Below are 12,851 nucleotides of genomic sequence, written 5' to 3' on the forward strand. Positions count from 1 at the left end.
TCTGGGAAGGTTCTAAAATACTCTTGTGAATTATGGAATGACTGACTTTAAAGCTCAACTCATCTGAGACGTCATGCAACCGTCTTTTATCCGAACTGATTCAGTATGCTGTTTAAAATAGCCCAGAATTACAAAGCACCTATTCCCTGCAGGTACTTGATTTAGGAGACTAAATTGCTACAGAAATTAGTTTCCTGTATTTGGAAAGCTGCTTGATAAAAGAGCAACCAAGCTCCCAAGAGACTGCTATTAACTGCTATCTTTATATACAATTTTATAATTACTTGTTTTGTCTTTGAGATATGGTTGAAGTAGACAGTGGATTGGTAAATTAAAATATTAATTAGAATATGTAACGACTGGGTGAAGGAGTGGCAGGAAGCAAGTGCAAGATTAATGAGATTTAATGAAGACAATGAGACAATACAAAACTGAGACACAAATAACGCTGGGAGGAATGCACAGTCCAAGATGGTGGTGAGGAATGACGAATCCGGAAGGCGGAGGTGAGTTAGCAGCAGGAGAGGGTGACACAGGAACTGCGGGGAAGCGAGCCGAAGGTAAGTGGTGTTGCTTCGTGTTGGGTTGCGTATAGTGGACGGGGTTCCGGGGAGACACAGACATCCAACGCAGAAACACACAAGAAAGCAAGGCATAGGTTACAAACATGAAACAACGCTCTCACGAACACAAGACGCTAGACAAGCCAATATATAGGGATGAGTAATCAGTGCTGACGCGTAACACACAGACTTGACCCACAAAGTGCAAAACCCAGAGATCACAGTTTACCAACCGTGACAGAATATGTCAACTTTAAATGCTATATCAAATAACACTACAGTTACAAGTTTTGTGATTTAGTTAGTCAACACTTCAGTATACGGTATGTCTAATTTAAAGCACAAAATGTTTATGATTTATATTGTACTTTAAAGTCAAACTTTTTAATTTTACATTATTAAGTTGCAAACTGGCTTTAAAGTGTGCTCTCTTTAAGTACCCTTAAGTGATATTTTATTTTATGAATATTAACTATATTTTCTGCAAGTTCAGTTGCAAACTGAAAGTATATATATATATATATATATATATATATATATATGTACATATACAGTACAGACCAAAAGTTTGGACACACCTTCTCATTCAAAGAGTTTTCTTTATTTTCATGACTATGAAAATTGTAGAGTCACACTGAAGGCATCAAGGGGTGAGTGATGGGGTGCTGCGCCAGATGACCTGGCCTCCACAGTCACCGGACCTGAACCCAATCGAGATGGTTTAGGGGTGAGCTGGACTGCAGACAGAAGGCAAAAGGGCCAACAAGTGCTAAGCATCTCTCGGGGAACTCCTTCAAGACTGTTGGAAGACCATTTCAGGTGACTACCTCTTGAAGCTCATCAAGAGAATGCCAAGAGTGTGCAAAGCAGTAATCAAAGCAAAAGGTGGCTACTTTGAAGAACCTAGAATATGACATATTTTCAGTTGTTTCACAGTTATGTATATAATTCCATGTATAATTCCACATGTGTTAATTCATAGTTTTGATGCCTTCAGTGTGAATCTACAAATTTCATAGTCATGAAAATAAAGAAAACTCTTTGAAAGAGAAGGTGTGTCCAAACTTTTGGTCTGTACTGTACAGTATATATATATATATATATATATATATATATATATATATATATATATATATATATATACATATATATATATATATATATACTTTCAGTTTTTGAAGTAAACCGCAAATGTAAATTCAAGAAGCACACTTCTTTTTCACAAGTGATTGTTGTTTTATTGGGAAATTATCACAGACATATCTAACTCTGACACTGAGACTGTTTTGGCAACCTGAGATGGGGGACTGGGTTGTGAAGCGATATTTCATTCACACCCTGTTGATTCATGTCTGCATGAGTGACTTGTCTGCGTTAACACACACATCAGATCTAGAACCTATACTTAAAACACTCTGTTCCCTGTGTTTTTGACAGGAACCACTTGACTCAGATGGGACTTCTGCAATGACAGGTGTATATTAATGTCTGTAAACCTTTCAAAATGGAGCTAATGTCAGCCTCGCTAAGAGGAAATCATGTGACAGTTCTTGATTGCAGGTGTCAGTGCACATTCTTTTCTAAATGACAGCAGTTTCTTTTACATTTCATCATGGCTAATTAGTTTGTTCCCACATTTTTTCTATTTTCTAAGACAGCGGGTTTACGAGGTATTATGTTAGATATTACAGCTTACTCAAAGCTCAGCTGTCCGTTGTCCTGCACTTATCGTCGGTCTCAAATTAACCTTTAAGTTTTACATAAACACAAAATTGCTAGTCTGGATTTGAAAATGGCAGAAGTCACCAACGGAAATGTCACATAGTGCTGTTTCCAGGCTGCAGATGATGTGATCACCAAGTTCAGACTATCTACATGAGCAGTAAAATTTAATGAGTACCAAGAATCAGATATGCTTCCGTCTCTCTCTCCGTCTCTTTCCATCCCTCACACTTTTTTCCAGCCTTCCTCATTTCACACCAGTTATCTAAGAGGTGCTTTAACGTAGGCAGAGAACTGTGAGGAACGCACTTGTTGCTGCCAGAAAATAGATTTGCAGCACTGTCTGCTTATCTCAGAAATTAACTCATGATGTCAAATTATTTGCTTGGCTTTCTTTTGCAGGTATGGCATGTAATAGTATGCAGGTATTTTTGTGCAGTGTCAGTTTTATAGCATCTAAACTGATTTTTATTCACCAACTACCCTCATGAAAAAGAAGTAACCTTTAGCATATACTTTTAAAATTGTACTTACTGTGGAAATAATACAATTTAAAAGAAAATACTTTAATGTAAACAGAATGCAATGTTTTCAGAAACTTAATTGCATGTTATTTCATAATGATTATATAATAGTATAATATTGTATGTATATTAAATACTAAATATTCAATGCAGTTGTTTTAAGATAAGAGTGCTTTTTGGCCAACTGAGAAGGACTTAAGTATTTATATATATATATATATAAGTTCATAATTATTTATCTTTGTCTTTGAAATATGGTTAAAGTGTAAAATATACTTCCTAATATACTTTAATTTATTTTCAAACTTGTATGTCATATTTAAATATATTTGTAATTACACATTTATAATGAAGTTGCAATTTAGTTGCACTTAAAACATTAACATCAGAGGCAAACACACACACACAAAGATATATATATATATTTATTATAAATATAATATACTACTTTACATATAAAGTACTTTACATTTATATGTAAAGTACTTTACATGTGTTAGTATGTTAGTGAACACATCAAAATGAGTGCACTTTAAAGTAGAAAGTTTAATTTGACATTATTACTCTAATATACTCTAAAGTGACAGTTTATTTAATTAGACTACTATTAAATTATCTTCAGTAAGTAAATGTATATAGGGCCAGCTATCCTAAACAAGGCAAATTACTTTGAGAGTGCAGTTCAATGCCTCATTCTGACAGCAACAATCACAGTCATGTCAAGTACAAAATTAGCTAAGACATGCTTTTTTGGGGTGGTAAATAATGGCAGAAATACCTGCCAGAAATAATATTGACTCCAGCAAACCTTAGTAAATCATGTTGCGTGATTCATTTAAATGCTCTTCTCCCATACATTTTGCATCTGAAACAAATGCATACAAATGCATATGCAATAAAGGTCAGCCGTATTTCTGTCATGACTAAAGGTAGCGCTTTAGTCATGGGACAAAATTTGGCCGAGATACAACTATTTGAAAATCTGAAAACTGATGCAGATGCAGCTTCTGTGTCACTTATGAGGTGCGAAGATGGATTTTGTATTTCATTTGACTGATATGCATGCTGTAGTGTATTTATATTCTAATTGCGTTTATTGATTAAACTCAATAATGCATTTAATAATATTAAAATAAAAACACTCCTGGACATCAATTTAAATGGGCAAATGTCATTCCTTAATGGAAAATAATTTTTTTCTACTTGGCCATTTTAGATTAAGTTCCTTTATATAACTAAAGTAAATGTTCAGTGATGTCTAGTGTTATTGTTGCATTAATTTGTTTACTTTCTGTCTGCTGGCTGTCACAGTTTAATAGGGACCCAGATTCAGGCACTGATTCCCCTGTGTGCATCCTTATTCTCTCTACCTCTGCCTTTTCCGGAGGTGCCAGCACAGTCACTGAGAGGATTTTTGAGTGTAGGCTTGCCAGAAAAAAAATCCTAGCCTGCAGCTCGCAGACCTTCAACAATGACAGTTGGCCAGCACAGCAGCCGGTGTTCAGCATAGCCTTTCAGTTTTTCTCACTGATGCTTGTCAGCACTCATGTTTTATTAAATAGGCTAAATATGTACTTACATAACAATCTCTAAGTTACTTTTTATATAAAGCGAGAGTCTACTTCAAACATTACAGTATTGAATATGATTGCATATCAAGTTATGTAACTTTTCTATAGTTTTGCCAAATGTCAGTGTCATTTTCCTTGACTTCCAGGCTAATTAAGAAAATAAATAAATAATAATTGCATTATACGAATTACAGTAATAGAACAATAATGTGCTGTTTCTAAGCCAAATTCTCTCCAAGGCTTTCCCTCACATGAGCGACACATGCTTAAGTACCTCCAAGTAATGCAATTAGACCATACCTTTTTTTCTGGAAACAAAAAGTGCAGTTAAGGAAGACCTAAATACAAGGAGTTTCTTAAGAATAAGCAAAAGTTATACACAAGGAAATGAGGAGATCAACTAAACACAAATGAGAATAAACCAAACGTTTACTCAAAAAATTGCAACAAACAAGAACCATAGAAACAGGAACTGAACATACTACAAAATTAGTCCAGGTATAAAGAAAACAAGGGCACAAGCAGAGGAAGAACATAGCATAGTGTAATATACATATTTCATACATTTTTTATGCATATTTGATACATTTAAAATTCATAGATTAGCTTACTTAAAATATTATACAGTAAATTGAGAAAATCTGAATCAGGGGTGGCCAACCCTGCTCTTGGCGATCGACTTTCCTGCAAATTTGGCTTCAACCCTAATCAAACACACCTGCCTTTAATTTTTAAGTGAGCCCGAGGTCCTTAATTAGTTGCTTCAGGTGTGTTTGATTAGGATTGGAGCTAAACTTTGCAGGACAGTCGATCGCCAGGAGCAGGGTTGGGCACCCCTGATCTAAATGTTTGCATATGGTTGGTTGGTTGGTTGGTCTACCCCTGCCAAACATACATCACAAAATAACTTCACATCAAGTAAAATCTTGTAATTTGCATGAACCTCTCCACTGAAAAACGATTCTAATCTATGCTAAAAATATGCTAAAAATCTTTGAGGAATACTTATTGGACAAACATCGAGGGTATGAGATCAGCTTAGATTGAATGAAAATAGTAAATACAATGAAGCCAGATCAGAGAAGATGACAGCACATTTACCAATGCAGGAGATGATATGAATAACAATGAGTCTTTTCTATTGTCTGTGTGTTTGTGGTGTGGAGAAAGGTTTGAACAGACCCTAGACCGTGTGTAGTGTGACTGTTCGGTGACCAGGCAACTAAACTCAGTAACTGAATTAGCTTTGACTCTCACAGAATAGAGATGAGCAGCAGCAATGAAGGGATTTAAAACCCAATTATGAGATGAGCACAGAACGAGAGGCGATCAGACCGCTGCTGTAACAGCGACCGTCACAGTATTACCAAATACCTCCACTGTGAGCAAAGCCGAGAGACACTGTCTCCCCAACCCAAAAGGACATAGTACCCGATTAAATACAGTACTTGAGTATTGAAGTACAGATATCCTAATAACATATTTCTCTAGTAAAAGTACTCATTTTTATTTTTTCTTGAAAAAATTACTGTTCAACATACCATGCTTATTTATTGTGAAATTTGATTTACTCTATCATACACTAAGAAAAAAGGTACAGAATCTGTCTTTTCTAAAGGTACACCTTTGTTTTGTATTTACCCATAAAAGGTGCATTTTAGTATCTTAAATGTACATATAAATAGCTCAAGTATATGTATTTGTACCAAATGGTATATATTAGTACCCTTTAAAAAGGGTACCTTTTTTCTGAGAGTGCACTGTTCAAAATATCGGTGTTATAGAGCTGAAAAAGGTAAATCTCAATGTAACATTATTATATATGGTTGTGTAGCAAAAACTTCAAAATAATTAAATATACTTAAATTGCATGATCAGCATCAGTTGTCACTCCTCTCCTGTGGCCTCATGGGATTGTAAAGTATCTGTTGGATGCACACTTAAGAATCACAACGGAGGTAGTGCATCCAGGTACTTTTCTGTTTTATGAATACTGTGAATTCTAACATACTGCTCTTTACACATAATGGTCCTCATTTATCAATCTAACATAGAAACGAGTGCAGATCCGTGCACACAATTCAACTTACGACAAAGTTCACCTTTGATACATGAAACATTGGTATGCCGCCAAATTTCATCATATGCATGATCGCACGAGGATAAATGCGGTGGCAGAAAACAATCGTCATTTCAGTATCACGACCCTAAAAACACCCCGTCAAGCAAAATGTCAAGCAAAACTGAAACGGGTCTCGTACCACAAGAATCCAAATATTTGTAACATTTGGTTGCTTAACAATTATCCATTATATAGCCTAAACAAGGCTTTACTTTACTCATGTTGTAATATCAGTGTAAAATCATTCACATGCTGTGCTGAAATGTTAGGCAATACTAGAACTAATGTTGTTTTTGTGTGCATGAGGTGCCTATGCGATCAGATGGATTAAATCACGTAAAGATATAAAGAAAATAAAATTAAATGCATTAATAGTGTCACAAAAATGAGCGTAGCCTATACTTGTTGCACATTGTAAATTATTTTAAAGCCTATTATATATTTTGTGTGGTCCTATTTATTTTATTCCTTTTATAGACTTAATTTCAGTTTTTCTCTGTCAACAGAAGCTCTGCAGTGATTGAATCCTCATTGTTTACGCTGCTATTCATGCATATAAAGCTAAAGCCCTGTTTATAAAAAAAATACAATAAAAAAACATTCGAAAGACATTCTAATCTTACTGGTTATTGATCGACTAATGAGCTTCGGTTGACGGTCAGATAAATAACCTAAATGAATAACCTAAATAAACAAAATTCCATAAATTCTCCACCAGATTTACTATGCTGTGGGCAAAGTTCAGGTAACTCAAAAACTTGTGTACTGAGACCAGACGTGAGATTTCATATTGATAAATTCCAAGTTTTGCGTTGAAATGACCATATGCCATATTTTCTGTTGTACGTTCGTTTCGTAAATGAGGCCCATTGTTTTTTACCTACTATAGGAAGTCTTAAGTCAGCAGCCTTACCAACCTCAATGTAGGTCTACAAGTGTTTTCATCTGCCAACTGAAAATTTATTGGAACTGTCAATATCATACAAAAGAAGATATTCCAAAAAAAATGTTAATAATATACTGAGAAAAAATGTGAGCGAAAATTTGGGAAAAGAAGCAAAACATTCCGTGTCCAGGAAAATAACTTAAGGAATACTGTAAATGTTTTGGAAAATTTGCCAAATCACAAAACAGAATACAAAGCAGTCATATGTGACCCTGGACCACAAAAACAGTATTAAGTCATTGGGGTATATATTTGTTGCAACAGCCAAAAATCATTGATAGGGACCCAGATTCCCCTGTGTGCATCCTTATTCTCTCTTCCTCTGCCTTTTCCGGAGGTGCCAGCACAGTCACTGAGAGGGTTTTTGAGTGAAGGCTTGCCAGAAAAAAAAATCCTAGCCTGCAGCTCGCAGACCTTCAACAAAGACAGTTGGCCAGCACAGTAGCCGGTTATGGATCAAGTAAAGATCATGTTCCATGAAGATATTTTGTAAATTTCCTCCCTTAAATATATACAAATTTACATTTTTGATTATTAATGTGCCTTGCTAAGAATTCATTTGGGAAACTTCAAAGGGGATTTTTTCAGTATTTTTGATTTTTTTGCACACTCAGATTTCAGATTTTCAAATAGTTGTATCTCGGCCAAATTTGGTCCTATCCTAATAATCTACATCAGTGGAATTTATGCTTATTTATTCTACTTTCAGATGGTATATAAATCTCAGTTGCTTAATATTTACCATATTAGATTGAGTGGCATGTTTTCATTGTTATTATTGATTTCAATCACTATTGGACAGTTTTCCCTCTTAGTTATAAATTAAATTAAAATTAAATTTATGCATTTAGCAGACACTTTTATCCAAAGGGACTTACAGTGCATTCAAGCTATCAATTTTTACCTATCATGTGTTCCCGGGGAATCGAACCCCCAACCTTGCGCTTGATAACGCAATGCTCTACCAACTGAGCTACAGGAACACTTATTTATTATTAAGTGTATTATTACACTTATTTACACTTAGTTATTGTATCGATTGTCTTTTACAAATGACATGACCTCCGGTAAATCCAGATCCCTTTTTACAGATTTTAAAAAAGTTTGGATTGAATAGCAGGAACAGAGTTTAGTTTAAATGGCAAAAAATAAATACAAATATTTCAGTGTTTTAGCTTTCATTGACATTTCGCCTTCTCTTGAGATAATCAGCCTGCTTTTCTGTTTTGTGACAGGCTTTCAGGCTTTTATGAACTGACACTTGTAGTATTTTTTTCCTCTCCAGTGACTAATTAAGTGCACATTCCCAAAAGGCTTTCCAGCAGGCAAATGGTTAAGAGGATGACAGTAATTTCAGGATCAAATATCTGTCCTTTGAGTTCATCATTTTGTTAACACTTATTGCACATATGTCAGTGTAGGCCTGCTGCCAGTCTGGCAAATAGAAAAAAAGATAAAGTCCACATTCAGTGTTACACAATAAGCAAAGAATTAAAAACACAGCTGACATGCAATTCAAACAGATATAATTAAGACATTTGACATGTTAGACTTGATAAGGAGGCTGTGAATGAAATTGCACTCTTTCCACCAAGCTTTATATATATAAAACACTATTATTTATTTCCTCTAGCAGATTTCTTGTCACGTTTCTGAACTTTGTTTCCTTATTTGGTCACCTTCCTTTTCGTGTTTTAGTTAAGTGATTGATCCCCACATGTTTCCAGTTCCCTCATTACCTTCTGTGTGTATAAATACCCGTTCTGTTCAGTTCCTCCTCGTCCGTGATTGTTTAGCGTTATTGATGTGTTGATATCGTTGTTGATCATTGTTGAATGTATTGTAAATGTAACCTTATCTCCTTCCTCATCAGTAAACTCCTTATTTGTTCCAAATCCTCTTCTCCCGTTGTTTTTTGTTTAGCACTAGCATAATCTGTAACAGAATCACGGACCTAACAGTTGAGTTAATTTAGCGGCGTTTTTTTCTTTCATTTATTTTTTGGTTTTTTTTTCCTCCTCTCCTGGAATGGCCATCCCAGCAGTCCGTCTCCTATGCCTGGAGCAACAGGACCACACCAGGGACTTTCTAGATCTGGCGTGCCTTACTCACTTCCCTGACCGCTTGCTCTCTAACTTTCTAACCGGCCTGAGCAAGCGGTGTAAGGCACGCCTACCAGCGAACGGTCCCCGAGAGGATTTCGCCGCTTTTGTGGAGTGGGTGCTGGAGAAAAATGGATCTTCGTGGACCATCAGCACCGCCGAAGAGGATATCACCAGCCCCACTCCCGACCCAGAGACCAGCCAGCCACCATCAAGACACACGGAGCCAGAGCCCACCGCAGCCGCAGAGCCCGAGCCAAAGCAGGACCTCGAGAGCGCGACTGACCAGGTGTGTGAGCCGGCAACACCGTGCATCGTGGGAGTCCTCGTGGAGATCGAGGGCGTGGAGGAACGCCCTGCCCACACTTCCGCGACTGAGGGTGAGCTGTATTCGGTCTCGGGGAAATATGGAGCAACTTGTGGATCTCATGGACTGGTCTATGGAGGTAATTTCTATTCTATTACCATCCACTCCGCCCTGGGACTCCACTCCTCTGGTTCCACCTCGTCACTCCATCCCTCCGGCTCTGTCAGGCTCCTCCTTCCCTCTGGTTCCACCGTCATCCTCCGTCACTCCGGCTCCACAGCGGTCTTCCAGGACCCCGCCTCCGCCTTGGTCGCCAGAGCCTTCTGCTCCACCTAGGCCCTCCGGATCCTCGACGTCACCCTGGCTCTGCGGCTGTGCTGCTCCATCTTGGGCTCCTCACCCACCGGTGCAGTCTCCTCCTGTCGGCCCCCTGGTGTCGTCAGCCGCTTCTCCACCGTGGCTCCTCCCGCCGTTGACTCCACCGTGGATCTCCGTCCTGGCTGGTTTCTGGTGGACCATCTGGCTCCTCCTGCTCCGGGCTCCTCCCTGGCTCCTCCATCCACTCCGCCCTGGTCCCTACCTCCATGCTCCCTCGTCACCTGCTCCTGGCCTACTCCTCGCCCGCCTCCAGAACCCCCACCCTCCCTCCGCTGGTATTCCTCTTGCGGTGCAAGGACGCACCGTTCCGGGAGGGGGCGAACTGTCACGTTTCTGAACTTTGTTTCCTTATTTGGTCACCTTTTCGTGTTTTAGTTAAGTGATTGATCCCCACCTGTTTCCAGTTCCCTCATTACCTTCTGTGTATAAATACCCGTTCTGTTCAGTTCCTCCTTGTCCGTGATGGTTTAGCGTTATTGATGTGTTGATATCGTTGTTGATCATTGTTGAATGTATTGTAAATGTAACCTTATCTCCTTCCTCATCAGTAAACTCCTTATTTGTTCCAAATCCTCTTCTCTCCCGTTGTTTTACGTTTAGCACTACCTCATCTGTAACATTTCTTTGCAACTGCACAATATTGTTGCACATAATTTAGCCTGCAAACTAAAATAATAGATGAAATAAACCTGTGACATTTCTTTCAATATTATAAAATGCTGTGTATTTCCTGTGGTTTCACATGTGAACCTTACAACTAAGACACCTTATGCATGCTTGTGCATTGCCTGCGGTTCACATCCAGTTTATTTTATTATAATATGAGGGGCCAGAACTCATCTTAGATTGGTGATCTTACCTGAAGCTGATTTAGATATATGACCTTAAAGTGGTTCTTAATAGCTACAGTACATCTTCACAGATCACTGAGCCACAAGGCGCTTTGATCTGGACTGCCAGAAGGTGACTATACCCATCAATATGAACTTGAATTAAGACATTAAGAGACACTCGCCTCCTTTTCTCTCTGTAGATCTGTACTCCAGACCTGGTGGTGTTTCTGGCCTGCTCTAACCAGCGTCTGAAGGAGCGTCTGGAGAAGCGTGCGGAGCAGCAGGGTCGCCCAGATGATAACCCTAAAGCTATCGATCGACGTTTGACTAATTTCAAACAGAATACCATCCCCCTGGTCAAATACTTCCAAGAAAAGGGCCTCATCGTCACAGTAAGGAACATTTTTGAGTATATTGCTCATAAGTCAGTGTGACTTCAAATTGAAATTTCTAATGGAAAATCAGATTTATGGAATTTAATTGGAAGACTCTTTAATTAAGCAATTGCTAGAATTATTTATTTCTAAGTGACCATGTACAATACTGAACTAATGTTTATATTTAATGCAATTTGCAACACAATCTCTTATGGAAGATAATCTAGTGGATTTTATGAAGTATTTAGAATTAAAATGAACAAAATACAAATACAGGAGGGGACAACCTAATAAATTTTTTATATATTTTATATATTTAAAATATAAATTTGTCAATAAAAAAAATGTAATAGCTCAAACGAGAATGAAAAAAATTTCACCATGAATAAAAATGTCAACACTGAAAGACTTAAAGGGATAGTTCACCCAAAAATGAAAATTCTGTTGTTAATTACTCACCCTCATGTCGTTCCAAACCGTAAGACCTTCTTTCATCTGCAGGATTTTATTAAATCTGAGAGTGTGTTGTGTTCAACGTAAGCAACAGAACCATTCATTAACATGAAGCGGAAGCAAGCACATGTGTCCTGATCAAGCAGCAACCTTCCGGTCTATCTCTTATAACCAACACGGAAGTGACTAAAATTGCAATTCATCGACTGGCCATTAGAGGCTGGCTCCAAAATGGAGTCAGTCCCATAGACTCCCCATGTTAAAATGCCCAACTTTACAGCAGAAAGAAAATTTGGTTACAGCCTGGTACCAAAAGTGGTTTTGGTCTATATAGCAAATTTTGCCCTTCGTGACAACTGTGAGGGGGGTGAATTTTTTTTATAACTCATCCATTTAAATTATATTAAACCTTAACGTTACGTATAATTAAGGTGGTGGCTACTTGAGTGACAGATGGATTGCCACTGATTTCGCTACAGTCAAGCTGGTGGGTGTGGTTTCAGCAACCATCTCCGGCCTCTTTGCTCATTTTCAGTTATGAGTGACACACGGTTACGCACTGCCAAGATGGCGACAGCTGGCTACGCCAACTTTGAAGTTCAAAAACACACTTCAGAAACCTACGAGTGATGTCACGGACACTATGTCCATGTTTTTATACACACTATGGTTGTGATACTCTGTCCACAATGGCGGTGCATTGCAGGTGACAGGATAAAGAGAAGAATTGTTGAATAAATTTGTTATTCTGTATTGTTCCAAACCCATAAGACATAGCTCATCATCGAAACACAAAATAAGATACTTTTTTAATGAAACCTGAGATTTTTGTCCTTCTATTGAAACTGCAAAACTGTCACTCTTCAAAAACTTCCTATAAAACGTTGTAAAAAAAATTCCATATGAATTGAGCATTTCAGTCCATGTCTTCTGAAGAGAGACAGTCATTTTAT

General features: G+C 37.7%; 1 protein-coding gene across 2 annotated transcripts in view; it reads left to right on the plus strand.

Annotated features, from left to right (window-relative positions):
* Positions 1–12,851, plus strand: part of LOC132096748 (adenylate kinase isoenzyme 5-like) — a 125,404-nt gene that overhangs the window by 22,590 nt on the left and 89,963 nt on the right. For both annotated transcript variants that reach the window (XM_059502335.1, XM_059502334.1), the window contains exon 6: positions 11,269–11,460. In XM_059502335.1, coding sequence (XP_059358318.1) covers positions 11,269–11,460 — 192 coding nt within the window. The remainder of the gene's footprint in view (positions 1–11,268; positions 11,461–12,851) is intronic.

This window comes from Carassius carassius, chromosome 20 (assembly GCF_963082965.1).
Source record: "Carassius carassius chromosome 20, fCarCar2.1, whole genome shotgun sequence".
Lineage (NCBI taxonomy): Eukaryota > Metazoa > Chordata > Actinopteri > Cypriniformes > Cyprinidae > Carassius > Carassius carassius.